This window comes from Aspergillus fischeri, genomic scaffold (genome assembly GCF_000149645.3).
Source record: "Aspergillus fischeri NRRL 181 1099437636252 genomic scaffold, whole genome shotgun sequence".
Classification (NCBI taxonomy): domain Eukaryota; kingdom Fungi; phylum Ascomycota; class Eurotiomycetes; order Eurotiales; family Aspergillaceae; genus Aspergillus; species Aspergillus fischeri.
This window is the reverse complement of record NW_001509768.1, coordinates 2,619,923-2,644,420: the sequence shown is the minus strand read 5'-3', so window position 1 is coordinate 2,644,420 and position 24,498 is coordinate 2,619,923. Positions and strand designations below refer to the sequence as shown.

Below are 24,498 nucleotides of genomic sequence, written 5' to 3'. Positions count from 1 at the left end.
CATCAATACAACATCCCTTATCACGCTACTCTATTCAAAGAAGCCGTGGGCCTAACCGTCGAATTATCAGCATAAAAATGGCGTCAAAGAAGGATATGCGGAGGCTAGACCTCGGTAAGTCTACCTCAATTGGGCCCAACGTCGATCATGAGAGCGCAGTTTCGCTAATATCAGTCCTGAACTGTAGCCATCCCCTACATCGAGCCGCCGAAGGATAAGAATGAGGCCGATATGTCAGGTACAAAGTCATTCGATTTTTGAATTTGGGAACCTTGTGCAGCAAAGGGACGATCTGGCTGATACTCCGCGTTAGGAGCGATGTCTAGCACTATGCCAATGGCCGCGGTAGGTCAAAGCTGCAGTCTCTTGGTGACGGTCTCGACGCATGCTGACTTTCTCTCCGTAGATGTTTACTCGGAATAGGTGAGAGATACCTCGTCGAGCGGGTCCAAGCTATGGTATCTGACAACTGTACGCGGCGAGCATAGGATGATTGGATGGGTCTCTTTCGTCTTCTCTCTCCAGTCGTGGCTCGGAGAAACACCCGAGCAAAAGAAGTCGGCAGCTACGCCTGCATACATGTCCGTCCTGATGTCTTGTTCGTCTCTCTCTCTTTCCCCCGCAAGTGAGCGCGAAAAATGACTGACAGCTGAAAACCTCTACAGTAATGGCGCTCGTCGTTGTATGTAACCGAAATATTGTTCCCTTTCAACCCTTCAATAGCCCGACCTATCTCTGACCACATCGCGCAGACATATTTCCCCATATTTATGCCACCTTCATCCGCACGAAGCAGCACCGCTGCTCCTTCTCCTTCGCCCTCACCTTAAAATATCGAATAAGTCGTACCGGGATCAGTCGCGAATCGCATTTCGAGGCTAGCTGTTACAAACGATATGCTACAGATTAAAGCTGAAAACTAGGGTCAAGTCAGGAGAAAATCATCTAAGTGCTCTAAATCAGCCAGGCCATGTGCCCTTGTCACAGCCGTCTTATTCCTATATATGCACGGTGTGGCATTGTGACCATATCTTTGTAATTTATGAATTCAATTTCATGTAATAATACCTTACTAGATGATGGAATGATTCCATATTCGCAAATTACCCGCTGATACATACCTGTCAGGTAACTAACTAGCTATCCCTCAAGTATAATGTGTGGTCTTCGCCACCACGTCAAGGACAAACCAACCCCAGGTCGGACTCCAGATACTTGTCGCCATCCACTGCCCGTGAAATCCATAGTACAGCTTCTATGGCCACTGAATCGTGGCCCAGTCAAAAGTGAAGAGGTTTATAAATATACCATATGCGAGGGCCAGGGTCGCTTAGTCAGTGCCACACCGCCTTCCCCCACAAGGGCGCTAAATCGAGGCGCGCCCCTCAAAAGACTCTTCTGTTCCTCTTCTATCTCTTTCTCTGACACCACCATCCTACCTTCGATCAACTCCCCTCCGTTCGCAAACTCGCAATCTCTCGCAACTACAAAGAGACATCTGATCTCTCTCCTCAGTTACTTATAATCCACCGCTTTTAAGGGCCGTTTACGACCAAAGGCCGAGTTTATGTCCATCGAAAACCTCAAGACCTTCGGTAAGTGACTTTGCCACCTCCTCTAACTACCTGCAATTCTGTCCCTTCTCCAGTCCGTTCTGGGAGAACATCACGGTGCCTTTCACAGAGTTACAATGGCACCATCTATACTCTCCTTAATGGATAATCCATCCTCATGGAGTTCCTACTTGCTTCTTCTTGTCATACGAACTCCAGAACGGTTTGGCGGGGCAGTTTCGAGGTCATGAGAGCCTAAGGCTGACACGTGCTTCTACACAGACCCCTTCGCCGAAGCTGACGAAGACACCGGCGAGACTAAACAGTCTCAGAATTACATCCATATACGGATTCAGCGTACGTCTCGTCCACATCATTTTCTCTGCCGTTGCCAATGGCAGATTCTGTTACTTTAGACAATAGTTACTAACCGTCGCCGTCAACAGAACGCAATGGTCGCAAGACCTTGACCACAGTTCAGGGTCTTCCTAAGAAGTTCGATCAGAAGAAGATCTTGAAGGTGATCAAGAAGAAATTCGGTATGTTGTTGCCAGAGCCTCCAGCAAAAATTGTATGGCTCAAACAGCTAACACTTCTCTAGCATGCAATGGCACTATCGTCAATGACTCTGAGATGGGAGAGGTGATTCAGCTGCAAGGAGATCAGCGTAAGGATGTTCAGGAGTTCTTGACCGACAAGAAGGAAGGTCTCGAGCTCGATGCCAAGACCATCAAAGTCCATGGGTTCTAATTTAGACTCGCGCCCCGTTCCAGTCCCTTCTTCCCAGTCTACATCGCCCTCGGAGTGGTTGGGATAGGGAGCATGTTGTCTTGTCCATCCCTGGTCTGAACCTGCGTGGTGCTTGCCAACTGCTTGGTCTCTACTCCTAACCATCTCTGTGCCTGGCACATTGGACTTGGGCCATGTCGAAATGACGCGCTCAAAGTTAATCCTTTGTCTCTCATGAGCGGACTACTCACTTGAAGCGGGTCTCAGATTCTCATATTTTGTTGACTCGACTGTTTTTCTAAGAACGGGATTAGCGACGGAACGAGGCGTTGGTAGATACCCATTATCTGCATAGATGTTTTTCAGTCTGATTTTTAACTTTTTATGTCGTGCTGCTTCGCAGTATGTGACGGCCTGTTTTGCGCAGCAGACGTCTTGAGAGGGACTTTTTGGCTTCTCTCTGTTTCGTCAATCAATGTTACTTTGGCTATTTGTACCTGTTTTGGGGATATTACTTAAATCCGGTTTCCATCATCGGTGCAATCTGTTCGACGGGTAACAAGTACTCGGATTCTGGCAAAGTAAATCCTATTCTGTCGACGAAAGCTCGATCCCATTAGAGACAGTTGCTTTACGGAGACGCAGGCTCGCAGATAGATTGTCTAGTAAACATAGAGAGAATATCATGTTTTCGACCACATTTACAGCTCCCTAGCTCCAGCCCTTGCATCTGCAACACGCATACGAAGGAATATCGCAACAGCCCAGTCCCACAACTTCCGCGTGATCACGAACAAGGGTACCTCTGGCTCGTTCTCGCGGGTCAAGTGTAGCTGCAGAAGAAGCGAGGACATACTGACGAAGCTGGCGACTGATACGACCAACAACGATGCGGTTGTCTCACGCTTGATTGTGGCGTGGTTTTGAGTGGCGTGGTAGAGAAAGGTAAGGGTCTTCGATTCAAGATGTCAGTATTTTCAATCGTTTTGAGAGTACATAATTAGGGAGACAGGGTCGTACGTACTGTCGTGATCGATATCCATGCCGGTAGAAGAAGACGTGGATCTGACGATGCACCGGAGAGGTAAAGAACCCAAGAAGTAATGTAAGCGATCAGCCCGTTTGTTGTAAGAAGACGAATGACAACAGCTGGTGGGGTATAATTCAAAAGCCTGCGGAGAGTGATCAGCAACTCGGAAGGAAACATGCGGCTCAGAAAGAAAACGAACCATCGAGACATCATGCAATCAGCAAAAAAATAAGAAAGATATGCGGATGCGCAGCACTATGGAGAAAGTCAATGGTCAGCAAAAGCCTTAAACCTTCCGGATGGAGTAGAGGGAAAAGGGTCCATGGGTCGTGAGAATCATCTCCATTCTACATACCCACATAATAGCCAATGCCACCTCTGTCACTCTAAATCTCCTTTCTACATCCCAATCTTGTCCAACACTCCCGATAATTGCTGCCGCCCAGCCTTCCCGTCCCATCCCCGGCCGTATGTGAAGAAGCTCAGCCAGAAAGGTAAAAGCACACCGCAGCCCCCACCATGCAGCAGGCACCGTGCTCAGCGCCCGACAGACCAGCAGAGGAGCGTGCCACTTCTTGTCGACTCCCAAAATGACGGCAACGCGAGGATGAAGCGCCGAAGAGGGAGCGGTGCGTCCTGCATCGTCGCTGAGGGGAAGTTGTGATGCAGGTGAGGCCGGGGATGGAGGGACAATGGCGGACAAAGTAGACGGCGAAGCCACGCCTTTATCTCGAAGCTCGCCTCTTGAGTTGCGAACTGAAGAGTACGAAGGCGGGAGTAATGATTGATTCGAGTCCGAACGGCGAGTATTTATATCAGGCTCAGAAGGAATCCGATTATGGAGGGGGAAGGGCGGAGGAGCGGCATCACGACGAGGAGGAGCCAGCCTTATTCCACGGCATATGCGGCCGCTGCGCAATCACACCCAGAAGAAAGAAAGGGGGAAAAGGTCAGCGAGATCGCCAACGACAGAATGATAAGCTAGATTGTGCGGGGACCAGTTCCCCTTGCTGAAGGCGTGATGTTCCCTTTTCCTATTTTTCCCCCTCTGAGAACAAAAGGCTCCTGGCTGGGCAAAATTGCAAAACTTATGGCTCAGGAAAGTGAAAAGTAGTCAAGTAAGTCAGAGGGATGCAGCCAGGACCTGACACTTTCAAAAGCCAGTGTGCCGCGCGGACTTCAGTGATCATTGTGATGGTAAATGCCAAAACGCCGGTTGGAGACCCGCAGCGGAGAAACCAGTCATGTGATCAGCCCCATCCCGTGATTTCCATCCTTGGATGTAATAATTTGTTGCACATTCAACAGGCCATCCCAGAGTCCAGTCCGTCAGTTCAGCGCTCCTGTTACCTCAGCCCCTGATGGCGTCCTCCCTATGGCGTTCTCCCAACTCCTTGCGCATGGTTGTGCGGCCCGGCACTCCCATTGCCGAGTTCTATCAATCCGCGACTTCGCCGAGTTCCGCAGTTGTAGCATATTGCCAATGCCGCCTCTTCTCTCAGTCTCAGATGGCCCAGCGGGGCCTGTCTGGCATACCGCAGAATATTTCAGTTAAGCAGCCTGCACAACCAAGTATGAGAACCAGAGGAAGAGAATTGTCGAGGTCGGAACTACCGCAAGACATTGGCCTCTTGCCCGGCACTTTCATTCGACCTCTGTGGAAAGACATGCCATCAATCTTTCAACAACCGAAAGAACGCCTACAACTTGAGTGGCTATGGCTGAAGAATGCGGTTCAGAACTTCCTTGGGTATGTCTGCCGTTCCTCGTTTACGGCTATCCGGGAAAACTTTCGCGTGGCATGGGGTTTCTCTAAAGCAGTTTGGTGCTGACCTATACCAGGCTTATCGCTTACAGCAAATGGATCAACAAGGGACTACCGCTGCGCCTGAAGGAGCGGCGCCAGGTTGCTCGCGAACTACATCAGCGGATGTATAGTGCTTTTGCTGAGTAAGTTGTCATCATATCACCTCGAGCTTTGCGCAGTCAATTAACCAGTTCTTTTGATCGTCTATAGCGGAGATGTCAATACCCTGCGCAAGATCTGTTGCAGCGGCCTCGCAAATAACCTCAGCTCCCGCGTAGCCAGCCGTCCGAAGGATGAGAAGGTCACTTGGGCCCTGGACAAATACAATCGCACACCAGGCACGCTCTTCACTGGTCTTCGCGTCTTGGCTGATCGCGCCACACAAATTCCAGACTTGCCTGATTCTGGAGTACGGCAGGTCGTTGTGCGCATCACTAGCCGTCAGTCAACGAGCAAGGTCACTATCCCCACCAAGCGCGGTGCTGAAAGCGCTGTCGCCGCAGAGCCTGCGCCAGCTAAGCAACAAGACTGCACGGAATACATCGTTATCCAGAAGCTTCGGTGGACTGGTGAAGAACAGGAGTGGCGTATCTGGGGCCATGCCACTCCCACGACTGTCGAAGATCTCGACAGCCCCTTCTTTGCCCCGGGACTCACACTCTCCGAGCGCATGGATGCTATGAAGGACATGATGACAGGAAAGAAATGATGTGAATCGTTCTTTTCAACCTATCACTTAATTCACTGCGCCATGTCGCAGTTCAAATCCCCCTATGCCAGTGCGTTCGGGGCCGATCGTCTTGAGAATCAGTCTCCATTCTGTTATCAACCCGGCGAACAACAAGTATTGTCCGCATTGAGTTATCGAGAAGAATTCCATGCTCTTCTCGATTGCGAATCGCCTGCATGTGGGCGGCTTCATAGCTATCCAAGTGCCGGCTACTTTCCATTCTCGCATGTGTTATACTTATGCAGAATCTTTGGTCGTGCTTTCTTTCCACTTGGGATCGTCCCCTCACATTCCTTATGAATTTGTATTATTCAGCGGGATAAAGGGAGTCTGGACCATTAGATCTCGTTACGAACTGTACCATATCAATTTTGTATTTCTCGTTATTCATGTAATTACTGGACATATCTCAAAATTGGACTGCCAATACGTCCAAGGCAGAAATACATACCATGTCCTGAAGGTGAATTATGAAACAGGGGTGGTATCTCATCAGAAGACAGTCAGTCCAACGTCAAAGAAGCAATATGTACATCGGGGGCTATGCGAAAACGATTGGAAATATGACAGGGGAATCAAGAATGACGATTGAAATGTGTAATCTGCAGCATAAACAGAGTTCGACGGACATGCTTTCTGAACTCCTAAACATGGGCCTGAAAGAGATATAGAGCTCTCAGTCCGGTAGGGAGACTGAAATCTAGTCATCATCGAATATCTGGAACGTATTGACCAGAATGGTCTCAATAACGCGGACCTGCCAACCGGCATCGGCAATGTTGCCGCCGGAACTGGCACCCATGAGAGTAGGTCTAGCGAGGCTTGTCAGTTTCCGAAGTCTCGCAGAGAACGAATATGAGCGGATGGGGTCAGCGACTTACCCAAAGCAGATTGCAATATTCCCTGCATTCATACGATTATTCATGTAATGTTCCTGGACTTTGTTGAGGTGCTAGAATCGAGCAAATTAGACATTGGCAGATAGAAAGATGGGGGAATACCGAATTACTTACAAGTATCAGAGCCCTCAGCGTGGCGTAGTGCGCATCTGGAAGGTTGTTGACAAGTGCATGCAGTGAATCCCTCCGCTGGATGTCATCATCGATCCCTACGGAAATACGTGTCAGCTACTCAGCTCTTGTCATATGGCAACCCGGGTTCGAATCGAGGTACTTACGAGCTGCATTAATGAAATCAGAATAGTATCGGGAAGTGAACAAGGGATCAGGCAGTTCTCTAAAGAACTGTTTCAGCAGCCCGGCGACACTATTGACATCGTGATAGAAGCTCTCGGGATTCGTAAAATCCACTTGTGAAGAGTCTGCCATCCATAGAGGTCAGCGTTTGGCGGAGAGACGGGTTAAACTGTGGTTACACATACCGTTGTCGAAAAGCGACTTCATATGGTTGATGTGATTGGCGCTCCCAGAGAGACGGTAAATGCCTTCCACATCTAATCCAAACAATTCTATTGCCTGGAGGCATTGGTAAACAATCATGGGTACGGCAGTCCCATCTCTGGTGTATAGATCTTCCAATGACACCCCGAAGACCGGCCTCAGAGGAGGGAGATTCTGTTGGAAGTTGTTTCCAGGTGGAGGCAGAGGATTAGCCGGTGCCGTCATGGGCAGTGTGTTCACATTGTGCTGATCTTGAGCCGGTAATCCAGAAGAGGTCGGATAAGGTGGTTGAAATGGGGGTGGCGAGGAGAAGGAGTCTGGATGTGGCTGAAAAGACGATGGCTGGGTGCTTTGAGCGGACGCTGGTGCCGGAGACGGGGCCGCAGCCGGTCCAGATGGCTGAGTGGAGGGCTGACTGATAGGAAGATGTTGTTGGGAAAATGATGAAGGAAACATGGTTGACTGGCGCTTGTTCTGTGTGGAAGGCTGCGAGGCCGGAGCAACAGGTGTGGGCGTACCTCCCAGTGTCTAACACGAGATGAGCATGCAGATAATAATGATCGATGAAAATTAACGTACCGGATGACGCTGGTACTGAACCTGCTCCGAAGTCACCGCACCAGGATTATGTTCGTAGCTGAGAATATAATCCTGGAAGTCCTTCTGGTTATCAATCTGCCGTACCACCTCATACAGACTTCTTGGTCCAATAGAGCCATTGCCTGCGCCCTCATCTAAAGGCGTAATGGATAAGCCTTGTCCCAGCAGCAATTTCTCATTAAATGTTGCTGAAGCATGAGTTAGCGCAAAGATCAAGAAACCGGTTCAATGTCGGGACGCAATGACAATCATACCGAACTTTTGTAGCTGCAACGTAAGACCAGAGTCGCACTCTGCAATCAATTTCTGGATGTTCTGCACAGCCTGCGGACGATGGGTGGAAATCAGTTCTCGTCGAGCCGCTTGTGCGGCCGTGACCTTGGCAGCATAATCCCCGTCCGCATTTTGCACTTTGCGCAACAGCTCTTCTTCGTGTTGGGCAGCAGATTTATGTCCCTTCAAGCCAAACTTCCCGCCCTGTTTGTCCCCGGTTTTCACGCGGTCATACTGCTCCGCAAGAGATTCGTACTTGGCCTTTGCTTTCTCCGCTGCCGCCTCAGCCTCAGTAACCCTTTTCTCCGCGCTCAGGCCGGTTTGTTTCCATTGTTTGCGTCCCTTCTCGATATTCGTGGCGAGCTCGTGGAGGTCGTCAGCCATCTGCTGCAGAGATACTGCGAATTGAAGTCCATGATCCGCCATGCGTTCGTGGAATCGATTGAGATCATTGTAGCTGGAGCCGTAGGTGCCTTGACGGTTGTCGGGGCGGTTGGCAGCGTCATTGAGAGAGCGAGACAACTTCCTCAGACCCTGTGCATGTTCTTCTTCCAGAGAGGACCGCTTCTTGAGAAATGCGGAGAAATCCTGCATTTTTTTCGGTCAGCGCAACCTTCTTTCTTCTAACTGTAGGATCGGAGGGGTTGGCATGAGGCGACCAGAACGCACCTTCGCAGAAGCTACGCTCTGCTTCAATCGTGCCAGGAGCGTTGTGATACCGATCTAAGATATTAAGAGCTCGGGTCAGCTGCAAGTCCTCCGTCTCGCGAATTGTGGGATGAAGCTATGATATGAGTCACCCACATCGGAGTAAATGACTTTGTCCAGGCGAGCTTTCAGCTCCTCTGTCATAGGCGGTGGCCCCGGACGAACTTCAGACTGTCCCGCAGAGCCAGCACTCGATGGTGGCGCATCAGGATCCCTGAGCACTGGAACAATTGGCGCCGAGCCGTCGGGAGTAGCAACGTCTGCCATAGAAAATCCTGCTGAGAGAATCGACGGTAGGTAACTGTGAATCAAGCGCAGTCGTTGTGTTTCTGAAGATGAGTGGATAGTCAAGAGTCTACGAGATAGTTATCGCTTTGTCGAATTGCGGAAGCCTAAATGGTGGGGAGTACGGAGTACGGAGTACGGGATGCTACTAATAATAATATGCTGGTGCGGATGCGGATGGTTCGTTGGCAGAGCGGCAGTATGGCTGGCGGTGGGGATGGGGTGGAGGGCTTGCCTTAGTGGAGGCTTGGTACCTTAGGTTTCAACCGCTGAGGTACCTTACAGAACATGCTTTATTCGACAGGTACCTAAGTAACTAAGTAAGGCACCTTAGCCTCTTGATGATTGAAGCATTCAAAAAGCTTAAAGAGTTAGAGGGGTTGGTCACTGGAATGCAAGACCAACTCGTATATACGTCATGGGAAATGGCGGGGGCTGTACCTCTCTAGGTCTCTGAGATGCGGTCCCTGATGGCACTTGGCCAGTCGTAAGCTCGTAATACTCTTGAGCATGGTATTTAGTTAGACTGGAACGGTGGTGGTAGTGGTAAGAACTAATCATTATTCATGAGAACGAAAGCTTGTCCTCGGACCTCCCTTGCTACCTGCTAGTAAGTAGTCTAGTCGTACGGGCTGGATTACCGACAGAGTACAGACCGAGCCGCATTGGCGCGACACCGAAAGAATCCTAGCCATAGAAGAACGTCTTAGTCAAATACAGAGTATCAATGATTCATAATTCATGTCGACTGAGGCTATTCGACTGCGATTGTGGTTCCGGCCATCTCAGATAGGACAAGGCTCCAATTTATTGCCTCAGGCATGAAAATGAGTCAGCAACTTCCCCAGAACCGCCGAGTTTCGCGCTTAAGGGTCCCCCCTCCCTTTTTCTGCCGATTTCCGGCACCTAAGCACATTCCTTGTGTCAATACCACGCTTTTTTTTGCATGTGTCAACGGCACTCCGCGGTACAATACCGTTGGGCGAATTTTTTCTTACTTTATACTGATGGATCTGGAGTTCCGCGGTGTCATAGCACCAAATGGGCTGCCTTCACAAGCAAGTTTGATAACGCCCTCGGGCACCACCAGCGACTTTCGGAACACGCCGAGGCTTCCCCGGCCGATGACAGGCTTCGATTTCCCAAATAGGAGTACGGAACTTTGCGAGATGGAGAAGGTGCCCCCGCAAATCACTGGAAAACGGCGGGGTGGTAGTAGAAAGGCCTGTAACGAGTGTAAACAGCAAAAGGTGAGCTAATCAGTCCTTGGCTACTGGGCTCGCGGTGTTGAATGGCCCAAAATGAAATAGCCCACCTTCATATACATGATTAAAGACATTTTTTCTCTGTCCTCGACTGCTGGCTGAACATGGTATGTTGGGTTTCAATAGCTTCGATGTGATATTGTTCAGACGCCGGCAGCCGCATGTTCGCGCTGTCGGCGCCTTCAGATAGAATGCAAGATTGAGCCTACATTCAAGCGAATCTCCAAGCGGAGGTAAGTCTTCTACGACACGCATCTATACTCGAGTACCCTTTTCCTGTCTGACTCTTTGACAGACGCAACGCTGAAATGGAAAAGGAGCTCGCAGAACTCCGTCGACGGCTCGCTATCAATGGCGAACGGCCTCAGACGGTGGAGGCCAATGCCAGCGATGAAATGTCGCAGTGTTCAGGGGATGAGTACTGTGGACCAGACTCCGCGCTTTCCAGTCGGAGTCGCCCTCTCTCTGCCCCCTTGGAACCGCAACCTCTGCCAGCTCCTTTGGCTTTACCCAGAGACAGTTCCATCATCTCCCAGGATGACAGTCCTTGGAGGCTGGAGGATGTCACACTCTCCAGACAACGAGTAGCACGATTGTTTGACCAGTACTTGCCCACTTTCCCTTCTCTGCTCAAGAGGAACTGGCGTCTGTTAACGACCCGCTAGATACTTCACGTATTACCACCCCTTTCTGCCCCTTCTAAACCCTCAAAAGCCTCCTGAGGAGTATCTGCGCCGCAGCCGCTTGCAAGCCTGGACGATCATTTGCATCGCTAGTCGTCGAGCGCCATCGGAACCGGGTCTTCTAAGTTCACTCACTGGGCCTTTCAGCAGGCTTCTTTGGTCGACCCTTACTGGAGTGCCTCAAGACTACCGTGTGGTCAAGGCTTTATGCCTACTTTGCACATGGCCGCTGCCCACAACGAGTCAAAGGACCGATGCTACCTTTATGCTTAGCGGACTGATGATGCAGATTGCGATGCAGCTGGGTCTGCATCGGCCTGTCCAGGCAGAGGAGTTTACGACGTTCCGAATGGAAGCTCAAGGAGAAGCAGTGAAGGATCGTTTACAGACATGGGCTATCTGTAATATTGTGGCTCAGAAGTAAGTAATGGTGATCACTGCCAGCAATGTCATGCGTCTTGGATGTTGATAAATGCCCTTTGCAGCGTCGCAACCGGCTACGGACAGCCTCCGGGCACCATATATGATTGGGCGCTTGAACCACCATCTCTCCGAGACGCTGATTACAATCCTTCGGATGACTTGCGAATCCGATTGCGGATTGAAAAGTTCTGTGACCGCGTGACAAAGGCATTATATAGCGGAAAGCCTGAGCCAGCCGAATTCATCAGTTCGGAGAAATTGTTAATCGTGCAGCTTCTGGAGAGTGAACTCCGGGAGATGGAAGTCGACTTTGGTCGAGACATATCACGTATGGACATCTGAACTGCTGTTGTTGTTGAGCCGCCGCTAAATTGTCATCTTCAGACATCAATATGATCCATCTGCGAGCCGCGGAGTTGCACCTGAGATACTTTGTGTTCCTTGGTTCTAATCCACGAGGTGAAGATTTGACAAAGCTTTTCATCGCCACGACGTCATTCCTCGGACGAGTTTTGGACTTGGAGACATCTCCTGGAGAACTGATTGGCCACGCCACCAATTATATCCTTCAGATGATAGTCTCTGCTGCCTTTGCCCTCATGAAGCTGTTGAAGAGTGATTTCAGCCGTCATATCGACTTCGATCACGGCAAATTACTGTTCAATGGAGCCATCTCGGCCATCCGACGGATAAGTGTTATGGATCATGATCGCCCTGTTCGCCTGGCCGATATTTTGGCCCAGATGTGGAATGCAAACGAGGCAGCACACTCTCCGGGCGATAATATCTTGGAGCTGAAAGTTCGCTGCAGAATGAGCATGAGTCATGTCTATGACACGGTCTGGCGCTGGCGGCAGAGATTCAGGCCTATGCGAAGCATCGAGGACTCACAAGGTTTGTTTATTCTTAAGTCTAGTCCGTATTCTCGCCGTTGGAATGATCGTGTAAAGCTGACTTTGTGCAGTCACAGTGGCCAACCCAAACATATCGGCGGCCGCAGGCACTATCACCCGGCAGCAGGATGATACGCTAGATGAAACTGGTTTGATCTATCCGCCCAATTTCGACCAAGGGGCCTTCATCAGTGAAGCAGGGTTCTCCGAAGTTTTTGATTCCCTCAACTGGGTCTTTGATGGGATTCCCGATTCTTTCGTTGCACCGCCGGTCATGTAGCCATGATGACGGGTCGGTATGTGAAACTACACATGAACAAAAACAAAACCAGTGATTTTGGCTGTCCAGGCGAGCAAGTGCCAACTGGCAGGAGCTCACAGATATCTATTACGACTTCATTTTTGTATATAGAATACTTGCATGATACCATTTGATTTAGGAAGTGCAAAAAAGGTGATACGATTCTCGATTGAGAGTTCATGGAAGGAAGATCTCTCGGATCACACTTGCCGAGGCTGTAAATCAGGACAGTGATTGCTCGGCCCCACCTATCATACATAACATGGAAACTGCCCAGTTCTTTTGTCAAGGCTTTGGCGCGCATTGCATTTACTGGAACTGACGGTTACGAAGGAGTCTTCAATGAAGTGCATGCCTTGAAGACTATCGTGGATGTAAGCGAATATGAGGTGCCGCTGTCTGGACGGCTGGGAGATCGGATTACTGGATGGGGTCCCCTCTGGCAACACACAGACCATATATAAGCGCGCCCGTTGATGAGGAAGCCAATAAGCGTACCTGTGTGCTGCCATATGGCTACTTGTATGGTGATACGAAGTACAACTCAAAGCACATTCGTCTCAGATGATCGGTAGGGCTTAACTTTAAGCAGATGGAACAATGGACATTGTCCTCCTTTCAAGCAAGAGTCAATGATTAGAAGTCCTATTCAGCGCTGATCATGGCTAGGGATGTCCACGGGATGCAGCCAAGACGCGATTATGTCACCCCATGCTCATGGCAACCTTGAAGTAGCAAGGCTAGATGGACTGGATAATTGGGAGGTTAAGTACTGTTTCTCGTTTTCTACTGGTTAAGAGGGCTTTGGTGGCGGTCAAATAATGGGGGACACGGCGTCCAATGGTGATGATTGCTGGAGGTATTTTCTCATGCGATATGATCTAGTCTACAGTGGCATGGCGCACAGGAGATATAAATGGCAGATACTCCATAGTCCAAGCACTGAGGTACTATCCAGCTAAACCTCAATATACTAGCTAGGTCGTTCGCTACCAAAGTATCAACTTACTCTCGCTTAATCCCAGAGCAGATGGACGGAGAGTGAGTCTGGAATAGAAAATGGGTTTTCGGGAGCAATAATGGCACCCTATTAGGACGCAGTACTTCCATACCTTGCCTTCAATATTCCATGGTTCGTATGGGTCAAACCCCCTTGATCCTAAACAAAAACAGAGGTATCTACTGCTGCCTGAAAGATATCTAAACTATTAATAATTCTGCATTTGGATTTTCACAGTCTCAGACCGGAGAACTATGGGACTGTCGTTATAAAAGCAATTGAGGAACATCGTAGACTAAGAGAGTAGTACGAGTGTACGACTCTTACTTCTGCTTGAACTGTCGCAAACGCCTCAGGCAGTGACAGAACCAGTCAAAACTACCTTACAAAGAGAAGGCTGGGGACTTGCAATACAGACACTGGCATAGATAGCTCGCAGGTACTTTACTTGTAAGATCTTGGTTAGCCTGGACTTGATCATCAAAGCCATCATCAATCTGCCTTCATTCTCCATAAGATCTGACTCTGTTATCGTGCCTCATTCCCGCTTATAAACTCCTGATTATAGGTGCATACTACAGTGTATAAAGATCGCTTGAGATTTAGAGCTTCCATCAAACACTGAGCGTCGGGAGTATCCTCGGGAGCAACTCTTTTATCGCTGATTTCTGCATCTCCCTGCAAATAATATTGGTAGACCAAAAGTACCTTGATCTGTATACAAAGTGACAGACTGCTTGACCTCCAAAAGGTGAGCTATCCAGTCTGCTTCTCCCTCTACACGGACCGCAATCGAGCTACCCTCGCTCGTCCCGATTAGCCCCCCCTCTCTTGACTTCCCCCCCCCAACCACAAAGACCTCCGCCCCTCGATCTCGTCCTGTTTCGCTGCTCAATGACCCTTTCTTGTCCTCTTTTTGTCCTTTGCCGTCTTCAGCTTGTTTGCTCTCTCTTCTGAAAACTTTTTATGTCCTCTTTGTCGTATACAATTGCATTGTCCTGACTCATTTGACTTGCTCCTTTTGCAGATATACCCTTAAAGATTATTATCGCCCCATCCGCCTTCACTTGACGCTAAAACCCCCAATAATTCACTTCGCGACGCTAATTGATCGCTATCATTTGGGTTCATCTTTACAAGCTGTTCATCATCATATCCTCACTGTGATTTTCTTCTCTGTGCATATACCCTTAATTCCAACAACAAAACCATGGCGTCCGGACCCGCTACTCAGTCATTAAAGGTTAGAACTCGCGAGATATCCCATGGATTGTTAGTCGGTTGACCAGACCGCGGCTAACAGGTGAACCTTACAGTGTGTGGTGACAGGTGATGGTGCAGTTGGAAAAGTAAGTGCTTTTCCTCTTCTTCTCCCTTCCCCCTGGAGATCATGAGATATTGCCTGGTGTTATCTTTACCTGGTCAATGACAGCAGCTAACCTAGAATATGATAGACATGCCTCCTCATCTCGTACACCACCAACGCATTCCCCGGAGAATACATCCCTACCGTGTCCGTGGCTTCCTCCCTTGCGCTGATCTCATTCGGAGCCTGTTGTTGACCCGACTTCCAGATTTGACAACTATACGGCCAGTGTGATGGTAGATGGCAGACCCATCAGCTTGGGACTGTGGGATACTGCTGGACAAGAAGATTATGACCGACTGAGACCGTTGTCCTACCCTCAAACTGACGTCTTCCTCATCTGCTTCTCCATTGTCAGCCCTCCCTCGTTTGACAACGTCAAGGCAAAGGTGCTTAACTCCCCTGTCAGCTGCTGTGCGCTCACAGCTTCTCAATCGCTTCGACTAACGTTTCGAGTAGTGGTACCCGGAGATCGAGCACCATGCTCCCAATGTTCCTATCATCCTTGTTGGTACCAAGCTCGATCTGAGAGACGATCCCGCGACAGCAGAATCCCTCCGGCAGAGAAAGATGGAGCCTGTCTCGTACGAGCAAGCCCTGGCTGTCGCCAAGGAGATCCGAGCGCACAAGTATCTCGAATGTTCTGCCCTCACGCAACGCAACCTCAAAAGCGTCTTTGATGAAGCCATTCGGTATGTTTGGCATTGGCCCCGTAGTGATGTTGTTCCCGATGCTAATCACATCGCCAGTGCTGTCCTCAATCCTCGACCTGCCGCAAAACCGAAGAGCAAGAAATGCACCATACTGTAGACCATCACTTTCAGCTTTTCATCATTTAATCATAAACAACTAATTCGGCGTCTGGGATAGTTGAAGGTTTTGCAATGATCCCCTTGATGATTGTTCCAACTATGTTCATATTTCTTTTCTCGCTTTCTCAGTCACATGTCATGATCCTGATGAGCTTCTTTCTGGGTCAGGACACCCCTTTCCTCATCTTGTCGTCTTTTCGTGCACATGCAGCATAAACTTGTAACATGCTACGCCATAACGGGAAGCTGTCGCTTAATCGATCTTAACCTCCATGGTCCTAACTGCTACATAGATATGGCGCGTGTTGGAAAACAGCTGTATGCAACCTGTCAAGATATCCCTTAGGGATTGTGCAGTCATTGAAGATTCTATATACTTCCACCCAACTCAATCCATCCAATATTCACACTCATATAACGAGGACAAGAAGGATATCTCTGATGGAACATATCAAAGAGACGCGAAATGGAAACTGAAAAAGGCCTTTTATCGTCGAGCAACACCATCGCTGAAATTCCGTCCAAGTCGAGCGCCTTACGCCATACGGGCTCTTCGGCTGGGGTGGATACCAGCCCACTGATCGGCGCCCTGGTCCTCGTTCTCTTTAGAATGAGTGTTCTTCGTCTTTGTCTTCTCCTTTTGGATATCCTTAGCTTGACGTTGTCTCTCCTCGTTGAGCTTCTTGTTCTTGGCTTCGATTTTGGCTCTACGATGCTCAGATTTACCGCCGCCGCCGCCGGCCCTGCAATATTGTTAGTTTCGAAATTCTCCCACTGCGTCTGGTCGCGGTGCACTCACGTCAATTCGACATTGATTCTCCGAGGGGGATATTTTCCATCATCGAACATGGAGTGGTGGTAGAGCTTCAGGCAGGTCTTCATGCGGTCATAGTTGTCAAATTCGATAAAACCGAATCCACGGCATTTGGTCGGTTTGTCTTTCTCAGTAGCTACGCGAACTGAGGCTGGAGGGTTCTTCTCAAAGTGCTTTCTTAGAGAGTCGGCAGTTGCGGAGTAAGGGAGATTTCCTGCGACAGAGTGCGAACGATATTAGCAATGCTGCGGCTGTGCCATACGTCCTTGATAACAACAAATTTTGACTTACCGACGAAGCAGATGAAACGTGCGTTTTTCTGGTGGTGTTGTGAGTGTTCTTCGGCAGGTGCTGTCTCTGTAGATTGTTCTGGCTGCTCTCGCGGCTCATCTGCGGGCTCTTTCTCCTTCTTCTCTTTCTTGGATTTCTTATCCTTCTTGCTCTTCTTGTCCCTCTTTTTCTCCTTCTTTTCGGGCTCGTCGCCCTCAGCCTCTTGCTTCTCGGCGGGTTTCACATCGCCATCGACGTCCATTGAATCGGGCCCTGCGGCCTGGGGACTTGACTTCTCCTCTTCTTCATCTTTATTTTTCTTCTCCTTCTTCTCCTTCTTTTCCTTCTTTTCTTTCTTATCCTTCTTTTCCTTCTTGTCCTTCTTGTCCTTCTTCTCCGGCTTGCTGTCAACAGGCGCCGGGACTTCCTCGGTGGTCTTCACGTCCTGAACAACCTCTTTCGCGTTGGATTTTTTCTCCTTCTTCTCTTTCCGCTCTCCCTTGGCCTTTTCCTGTTTCAGCTTCTTGCCCTCAGGCGCAATGGCTTCCTCGGCGAGCTTGCGTTTCTTGTCGCCCATTTTGGTGTGATATGCTCGTAGTAGGTGCGAAAAGGTTCTTTCTTCGTAAAGACTTAACAGTAAAGGCAATCAATCAAGCAGATGATACTCCGTATCGAAAATCAGAATGAGAACCAGAGCTCGACGGCCAAAACAAAATGGAAATTTTGAGTCTGGAAAATTACTGCCTCCAGAAGCTTAGCGGAAAAGGGAAATTTACTTTTTCGCCAGGCGGTTGTTTATGGCGGTGAGAGACTTGGATCCACAGGAGTTCATGCCTTAAATTTCAGGCAATGAGTTGTTCCAAGTATGTGTGCTCTGCAGTGTGTCCACTTGTAGTACGCATCAAGTTTACACATGTGAATATACGTTATGGCACGAAATAATATAAACATGCATACCTTCTGAATATACAGATGCCCCAATAAGCAACGCCAATGCCACAGACAGTAAATACTCCAATTAAAATACCAGAATGTGAATTCGCTTCTGTTTCGCTCCATATCGTTCACGGAATTCGGAGCGAGTGAGCAATTGAAGGAGTGGGAGATGCGTTTCCTTCATGTCAAAAATGCCACGCTGTTTTTGGTCAATGTAAGATCCGTCAATCACGATGCGCTCTAGTTCGTCCAATTTGAGGCTCCCTGTTTCCATTAGTATTGCAATGTTCGAACATGACATACAGATGGCAGTCCAGGGAGGAAAAGGACATACCAGCGTCGATTAAGTCTGAAATTCGGGCAGGGGTTCCAACTCCAAGGCCTGTTCTGTATAATTGTTAGACAAAGGGTCAATTGAGGCCAAGATCATAGTGAGCATACCGTGCGCGCTGCAAGAACTGTTTTGCTTCCTCGAGCTTGATGTGCTTTGCGAACAACTTGCCGACTGTCGAATCCTTGCTCTGGAATGCACGGAGAGCCCTAGAACATCTAATCAGCCCCCGTCCCAGGACAGCGATATATGTCTGGTCTACCCACCTCACCACATCAGCTGCTCTAAGCGCAGCGGGACATACAACCAGCGTATGCGGTGTGCCCTTTTGCTGCGATGCCTTTGAGAGTCCGGACCCCTTGTCGGGGCTGAAAGCTTTGAGGAACGCAGGAAGCTGGTCTAGCGATCTGGGTGATTCGAAAGAGGATGTGTCGAGGAATGCCGAGTCTAGACCGTCGTGTCAGTTTGATTGCACTCGAGCCCGAGCCAGACGGATATAACCATACATGGGACGCTCAGATCACCCAATTCAACCGCAGTCAACTCCTTGTTATGTCTCTTCGCCTTCTGGACAAAGTGATCAGCCAGCAACCGGCCGTCCATCTTGCCAATAGACTCGTCGATGCCGCCTTTGCGCTCCTGCTGCTTGGGATCATCCTCCAGCTCCTTTTTCTTTTGTTGCTTCTGCTTATTTTTGGAATTCTTCTTCTTCTTCTTTCGAGGGCCCTCAGCTGCCTCCGAGGTATTATTATTGGCAGATTTGGCTGGTGCAGCTTTATCTTCCTTGGGTGCTTCCTCCGCCTGTCTCTTGCGCTTCTTGTTCACCTTGGCCGAGAGGCCGGACGAGTTCGGGGGAACGTCGGACATTGCAAGACAAAGAATTCTATAGTATATTTGCAACTCTCGTAAAATTTTCAATAGCACGGCAGAGCGATTATCCCGGACTCTTGCTTGTCGCATTCAAGTGCTTTCTGCTGATCACAACTTTTTTATGTTGAGTCAGCAATTTTTTATCGATAAGCTTAAGCCAATCAGAAACGGGCCCAGAGTACCTGCCGTGGGTGATCCAAGACGCGCTCCGCCCAATCATCATATGAAACCCCTCGTCTATCATGTACTTGATATCGACTGCTCTATACCTTTTCGGATGATTATCAACTTTCGTTGATTGAGATTGATATTGTGCGACTCTTCTAATTGTTTATGATTGGTCGATTGGACCTCTTGTTCCCCGAGACTTACAGATGTCAGCGACTCCCAGACCGCACGGCCGCCGGCCGTCGCGCGATGCGGCAGCTTCTGAATCAAACGTGAATACTCCAGCGGGAGACACAACAGCCACTAGGGTTAGTCAACTCTTAGAATACTTGACGGTATAGCCTAACGAATTGATTGATAGCTTCAACGACTCCCAATTCACACGAGGTATCCTCTCACTCCGAGCCGTCTAGCAGGGTCGACAACCCCGTCGGCCAACCCACCGGTCTCTCGATGGACACCTGGAAGAAGGCTTACGAATGCGCCGTCGACGCCCTATGGACTTCGCGCGATGCAGCGGCGCGCGGCCAATACGCCGGGACGGGATCGCAGGAAGAGCGGGCGGATTCAGAGAGAGACAACATTTGACATTCTACGGAATCTTGGAAAGGGTACGCGCGCTCAGAATAAAGACTGAAGGATTACATAAATTTCAAGCTCATGTCTGACTTTTATCTAGCTCTTGCCCCTATTTCCCAGCCGATACGCTCATCACCGCAGGAGAAACTGGAGCCGACACCGGAACCAGAAAAGGAGAAGGATGAGATCGAGGAACTCGACAATGAACCGGAATTGGAACGGCCGAGGCTTTCCCTACCTCTGGAGGAGGTGGAGGAGGTAGATGAAGGAAGTCCCGAAATGCGTCCCCCTAGGCTGTCGTTGGCCTTCGATGAGGAAGACATCACACATACATCCGTCGAGTACCCACGAAGAGCGACTAGCGAATATGACAGAGCAAGACTATCTATGATGAGCTACGGTAATCCACGACTAAGCGAGAACTTCGGCGACTCAACCAGGTTGGGGAGCGGCTCTGAAGGCGGCGAGGACGATGATACGGGCATGGAAGGAGATGGACCGGACGATACAATGATCAGCCAGGGGGCTTTTGACAGAGGGTGAGTGTTGAGGGCGCTTTTATTGTTCATCTCGACCTGGCTAATTCTAGTGCAGAGGCGAAACGGAGGATCTTGGGCGATTTAATTTCGAATTCAACTTCCCATCCCCACCTCCTCCTGGTGAGGGTGATCTGATGCAGGACGAACCTTTGAATGACGACGAAGGTTTTGAGCTCCCTCCGGTTGATATCGGGCCGGAGATAGGTGCAGAATCAGACATGAGCGATGGCGATGTGGGCGGTGTCGCTGGCGACTTTGGTCTTGAGCTCAATATGCCATCACGAGTTTCCCTGAGCGAAAGTCCAGGGCTCGTCGGAGGGGGATTGCGAGACGAAGACAGCGTGCTCCCAGGTGCCAAGCAGAAGAAACTCTCGCGCCATGGAATTCCTGTGCCCAATATGCCTGTGGGAGTAGTTCGAAAGCTAGCTACTCGGTTTGCCCGTGCAAGGGCCGGATCTAAGGCCAAGATAAGCAAGGCAACCTTGGCTGCTATTGAGCAAGCATCCGCATGGTATTTTGAGCAAGTCAGCGAAGACTTGGCAGCATATTCTAAGCATGCAGGGCGAAAAACTATTGATGAAACTGATGTTACGACTTTGTTGAGAAGGTGAGTGAGATTGCCTTGATTATGGCACCAGGAGGATGCTGATCTGCTAGACAACGGCACATCAACAATGCCACTACCGTTTTCTCTCTTGCGCAGAAGCATTTGCCAAAAGAGCTCCTGCAGGACATGAGATTGGCGATGCCACCGTGAACAGGGATATACTACAGGACCTCAAACAAGGACAGAGCCGAACGCCGCCAGACAATGCACATTAGGATGACACGTCGAGAATTTACGACCAGTTCCGATTCTGGACGACACGACGAGTGGCCTCATTTGGCCGTTTGCGAACGACCATCCACAACATTATTGACGTTGCCAGCGACAGGCCGTACCTGTTGATTATTAGCAACTAGAGCCGGGAGCCGAAGGAGGCTAAGCTCGATGCGAAAGGCATCCGCGCGTGGAAACTTACCATGTGAAGATGTACTGGCTGTGGTTGTTTCTCAGGTTGACCTCAGCTGTGCGGCCGATGGGAATACCGTTGGCTTCTCTGTCCATCGATTCAACCATGTCCGGCACTGGGAGATTCAAGAGTCAGTCACGTCGGGAACTCCTGCTCGGACTGCTAGAAATTTGCTTACCCATAGTTTGTTCAATCCAAACCGGCTGACTTCCCGTCAGTTCAGCCATTTGATGGACATCGGGAAAGTAGAATTTGCCTTCCTCCGGCTTGTTGTCTGGAGTAAACATGTTCTTCTTCCACGGCTCTCGCAGTAAGCCCTCGACGACTACCTCGCCCTGTGGTAACCCGATGGCTCTGTCTTTCTTGTTCATCATCTTCTTCGAAATCCAGCCTCTGTTCACAAGAATTGTGCTTTCCCCTTCGCCTCTTTCTAGTGGAGTGACCACAATGAAGCCTTCCTGGCCTTCGCGCATGCGGGGCCCGATCAACATCTCCTGATCATGTCTGAAATGACCCGTAGCGTAGACTCGTCGATAATCAAACTCAGAGATCGCAGTTGGATCAATACGCGGCGGCAACGGGAGGGGAGGCTTGACGAGACGATCCTCGAATTTCGCAATCAACTTTGTCTTCCAATCAAGCCGCTGAACCTGCCAGGTGCCTAGGATAAATGCCGTGACGGGGATCAACGCTGTATCAGCCAATTGTAATTAGTCAATGAACTTTTATTCACGAGGATGCTCCCAGAAACATCTCGCACCGTATGAGGTGCACTGTACCTAGGATGATCAGGCCAGGCCCATGCTTGCGTCCCGTGCGTACAATCTGCGCAGGGTGGTCAACCACAGACAGCCATCTGGGATCATCCGCAAGCTGCCTATTGCTGGAGAAACGAATCTGTTGGCGGCGGCATCTGGCGCAAATCGAATCGAGCTCGAACACTCCGCGAGAACTCCGGACAGATGCAATTTGTGACCGCCACGATGTAGCTGCCGTCTGCTGGAGAACGGAGAATATCGACCGCATGATCGATAGAAATGCGGCCTCTGCACTCAGACCTTGGTGCTTTGCTTGAAGAATTGATGATGAGGAGAAAATGCGGGACGGACCTTTAGGACCCTGGAGAGGAACCCGTGATCGTCGGAGATCAACGACTTTCCCCGACAAGCTGTGCTGGCCATATGGCGTGGTTTAGCTCGCTTGCGGACACATAAACAACCATACTCGGTTCACAAAAAAAGAGAATATTAGAACCGTCATGTTCTACTCTGGAGGTCTTCAGGAAGGAATCTCCCTTGCTGTCACGCAGGGGAAAGCTGTGGTCTGCTTCGTTCGAGGTCTGTCTGTCATTCCCCGCACGGCGCCGCTATGATCGCATCTGCATTACATATGATGCTACTATTGCTCGGAGTCGCATGCTGATCGACGAGGATGAATGTAGATGACGAAGAGGATAGTAATGTATGGGAGGAGGAATACTTCAAGGATGACGAGGTAAATCCCTCGATGATGGCGATCGCTGTTGTATTGCTTCTTACCCAAATGCCATCTACCTAGCAATTTGCACGATTACTCGAGACGGGGTCTGTCTTGCTACGACTCATTAAAGGCAGTGATGAAGCCGGATTCTTGACGTCGTTTTGTCCAATTGTCCGGTTTCCCGCAGTGGTTGTGATCAAGTACGAGTGACCTCTACCAGTGTGTTGGTTGCGAACGATTTCACTGATCTGAATGGGTTGCAGGAATGGCTTGTTGCGAGAGTACCTTGTGCCTGAAATATCCAAGGACGACTTTCGCAGTCGGCTAAGGGCTGCTCTTGACGACGCTCGAGCTACGACGCAGAATGTTCCTCCAAATACCTCCAGTCCCTCTCCAGCGTCGTCCTCTTCGCCTGCGCCTGCTCCTGTTCCTGCTCCTGCACCAACAGTGACAGCTGAGCCTGCGCCTACACCTACATCTGCGCTCTCAGACCCAGAGCAGGGCCAGCCAGAAGCTTCCGGGACTCGACAACCGAAGCATTATCAGCAAGAGCATGATCCTAGTCCTGAAAGAACCCAAGAGGTGCCTCCGAAGGCAGCTGGTTCTGATCGTCCTCCTCGGTCTACGCAGAAAAACCAACAGTCGAAGAGAGAGCAACAAGTTCGGCAATACGTCGCCAATATCCAGAAGCAAAGCATCGTCGAGCCTAAAAAGGACACATTATCGGCTCCCGCCGCCGACGCTGGATCGGGTGTCGGTCCTTCAAGAGAAGCGTCGACACCGCGCCAACCATTACCTCCCAAGCAATATCGTCTACAAGTCCGACTATTTGATGGAAGCTCAGTGCGCAACAGCTTTGCACCCACACATACTATCCGCGGGGATGTACGCCCGTGGCTTGACGGTCTACTACAGAATGAGAAACGCCCATATAACCTTAAGCATATCTTGACACCCTTGCCCAACCGAACGCTCACGATCGCCGACGAAGAACGTACACTCGAAGATCTTGGACTAGGATCCACGGCGAACCTTGTGATGATCCCCATCAACTCGTATACAGAGGCATATAACTCGTCAGGACCTAGCTTACCCGTGCGAGCTGCATATTCTGCGTACGGCTTGCTCTCCTCTGCAGTTGGCACCGCGACGGGCCTAGTGGGATCTTTCATCGGCTATAACCCGACTTCTTCAGACTCTTCCGGGTCTGCTCTAACCGCCAGTTCGTCTTCCGGAAATGGAGCTCGGAGTCCACAGCCTGCTGCATCCAGAGGTCCTAGGATTCGGACATTGCGAGATCAACGCGAAGAGCAGACTGACAGTCAACTGTACAATGGGAACCAGGTAAGTCGCCACCCGTTGGAATACAAAACTATGATTCACAGGTCGGCTTACTTGTCTCTAGCTGAATTTCGAGCCTCGGAGAGATACAGATGGGCAATAAGTTGAAATGATACGGGTCCTATTTATGGCGTTAGGGTTATTCACTAATATGTCGATATTGTCTATCTTGCATCCAACAAGGGCACTACGTAGATGCCTATTTTCACTTGCTTCTAAGCGGTTGAAAATCTGTTGGGCCGCTAGATGGATGTCTACTCTCGTCCAGGACTCATTTCCCATTATACCCAGAGTTCTATG

At 49.8% G+C, this 24,498-nt stretch overlaps 11 protein-coding genes across 11 annotated transcripts, besides 1 other annotated feature; 6 read left to right on the top strand and 5 right to left on the bottom strand.

Moving 5' to 3' along the window:
- Nucleotides 1-1,567: 1,567 nt before the first annotated feature.
- On the top strand, nt 1,568-2,303 carry NFIA_071010 (translation initiation factor eIF1; the record flags this gene model as incomplete). The annotated part of the gene is made up of 4 exons (XM_001263826.1): nt 1,568-1,595; nt 1,836-1,910; nt 2,000-2,092; nt 2,155-2,303. The coding sequence occupies 4 exons, from the start codon at nt 1,568-1,570 to the stop codon at nt 2,301-2,303; spliced, it is 345 nt and encodes a 114-aa protein (XP_001263827.1).
- Nucleotides 2,304-2,983: 680 nt separating this feature from the next.
- On the bottom strand, nt 2,984-3,522 carry NFIA_071000 (uncharacterized protein; the record flags this gene model as incomplete). The annotated part of the gene is made up of 2 exons (XM_001263825.1): nt 2,984-3,235; nt 3,307-3,522. 2 exons carry the CDS (start codon nt 3,520-3,522, stop codon nt 2,984-2,986), a joined length of 468 nt encoding a protein of 155 aa, XP_001263826.1.
- A 1,151-nt stretch (nt 3,523-4,673) lies between these two features.
- On the top strand, nt 4,674-5,828 carry NFIA_070990 (uncharacterized protein; the record flags this gene model as incomplete). The annotated part of the gene is made up of 3 exons (XM_001263824.1): nt 4,674-5,062; nt 5,155-5,262; nt 5,330-5,828. The coding sequence occupies 3 exons, from the start codon at nt 4,674-4,676 to the stop codon at nt 5,826-5,828; spliced, it is 996 nt and encodes a 331-aa protein (XP_001263825.1).
- Nucleotides 5,829-6,549: 721 nt separating this feature from the next.
- On the bottom strand, nt 6,550-9,097 carry rgd1 (putative Rho GTPase activator (Rgd1); the record flags this gene model as incomplete). Its single annotated transcript, XM_001263823.1, has 9 exons — nt 6,550-6,661; nt 6,731-6,801; nt 6,863-6,957; nt 7,027-7,170; nt 7,231-7,777; nt 7,829-8,037; nt 8,104-8,710; nt 8,792-8,845; nt 8,927-9,097. 9 exons carry the CDS (start codon nt 9,095-9,097, stop codon nt 6,550-6,552), a joined length of 2,010 nt encoding a protein of 669 aa, XP_001263824.1.
- Nucleotides 9,098-10,122: 1,025 nt separating this feature from the next.
- Nucleotides 10,123-12,659, top strand: NFIA_070970 (transcription factor domain-containing protein; the record flags this gene model as incomplete). Its single annotated transcript, XM_001263822.1, has 7 exons — nt 10,123-10,365; nt 10,507-10,613; nt 10,676-10,984; nt 11,046-11,483; nt 11,549-11,814; nt 11,871-12,380; nt 12,451-12,659. The coding sequence occupies 7 exons, from the start codon at nt 10,123-10,125 to the stop codon at nt 12,657-12,659; spliced, it is 2,082 nt and encodes a 693-aa protein (XP_001263823.1).
- A 2,231-nt stretch (nt 12,660-14,890) lies between these two features.
- racA (putative Rho GTPase Rac) lies at nt 14,891-15,856 on the top strand (the record flags this gene model as incomplete). The annotated part of the gene is made up of 6 exons (XM_001263821.1): nt 14,891-14,923; nt 14,997-15,029; nt 15,135-15,193; nt 15,255-15,435; nt 15,506-15,738; nt 15,796-15,856. The coding sequence occupies 6 exons, from the start codon at nt 14,891-14,893 to the stop codon at nt 15,854-15,856; spliced, it is 600 nt and encodes a 199-aa protein (XP_001263822.1).
- Nucleotides 15,857-16,393: 537 nt separating this feature from the next.
- Nucleotides 16,394-17,519, bottom strand: NFIA_070950 (RNA-binding protein; the record flags this gene model as incomplete). The annotated part of the gene is made up of 3 exons (XM_001263820.1): nt 16,394-16,601; nt 16,658-16,886; nt 16,964-17,519. The coding sequence occupies 3 exons, from the start codon at nt 17,517-17,519 to the stop codon at nt 16,394-16,396; spliced, it is 993 nt and encodes a 330-aa protein (XP_001263821.1).
- Nucleotides 17,261-17,336: a microsatellite.
- Nucleotides 17,520-17,960: 441 nt separating the features above from the next.
- On the bottom strand, nt 17,961-19,076 carry NFIA_070940 (uncharacterized protein; the record flags this gene model as incomplete). The annotated part of the gene is made up of 5 exons (XM_001263819.1): nt 17,961-18,142; nt 18,213-18,265; nt 18,320-18,418; nt 18,476-18,656; nt 18,716-19,076. 5 exons carry the CDS (start codon nt 19,074-19,076, stop codon nt 17,961-17,963), a joined length of 876 nt encoding a protein of 291 aa, XP_001263820.1.
- A 377-nt stretch (nt 19,077-19,453) lies between these two features.
- On the top strand, nt 19,454-21,122 carry NFIA_070930 (uncharacterized protein; the record flags this gene model as incomplete). Its single annotated transcript, XM_001263818.1, has 5 exons — nt 19,454-19,555; nt 19,609-19,858; nt 19,927-20,365; nt 20,421-20,972; nt 21,023-21,122. The coding sequence occupies 5 exons, from the start codon at nt 19,454-19,456 to the stop codon at nt 21,120-21,122; spliced, it is 1,443 nt and encodes a 480-aa protein (XP_001263819.1).
- An 82-nt stretch (nt 21,123-21,204) lies between these two features.
- Nucleotides 21,205-22,404, bottom strand: NFIA_070920 (cytochrome oxidase assembly protein SHY1; the record flags this gene model as incomplete). Its single annotated transcript, XM_001263817.1, has 4 exons — nt 21,205-21,307; nt 21,388-21,493; nt 21,557-22,069; nt 22,158-22,404. The coding sequence occupies 4 exons, from the start codon at nt 22,402-22,404 to the stop codon at nt 21,205-21,207; spliced, it is 969 nt and encodes a 322-aa protein (XP_001263818.1).
- Nucleotides 22,405-22,636: 232 nt separating this feature from the next.
- On the top strand, nt 22,637-24,301 carry NFIA_070910 (UBX domain protein; the record flags this gene model as incomplete). The annotated part of the gene is made up of 5 exons (XM_001263816.1): nt 22,637-22,715; nt 22,820-22,872; nt 22,936-23,057; nt 23,121-24,201; nt 24,263-24,301. The coding sequence occupies 5 exons, from the start codon at nt 22,637-22,639 to the stop codon at nt 24,299-24,301; spliced, it is 1,374 nt and encodes a 457-aa protein (XP_001263817.1).
- Nucleotides 24,302-24,498: the final 197 nt, after the last annotated feature.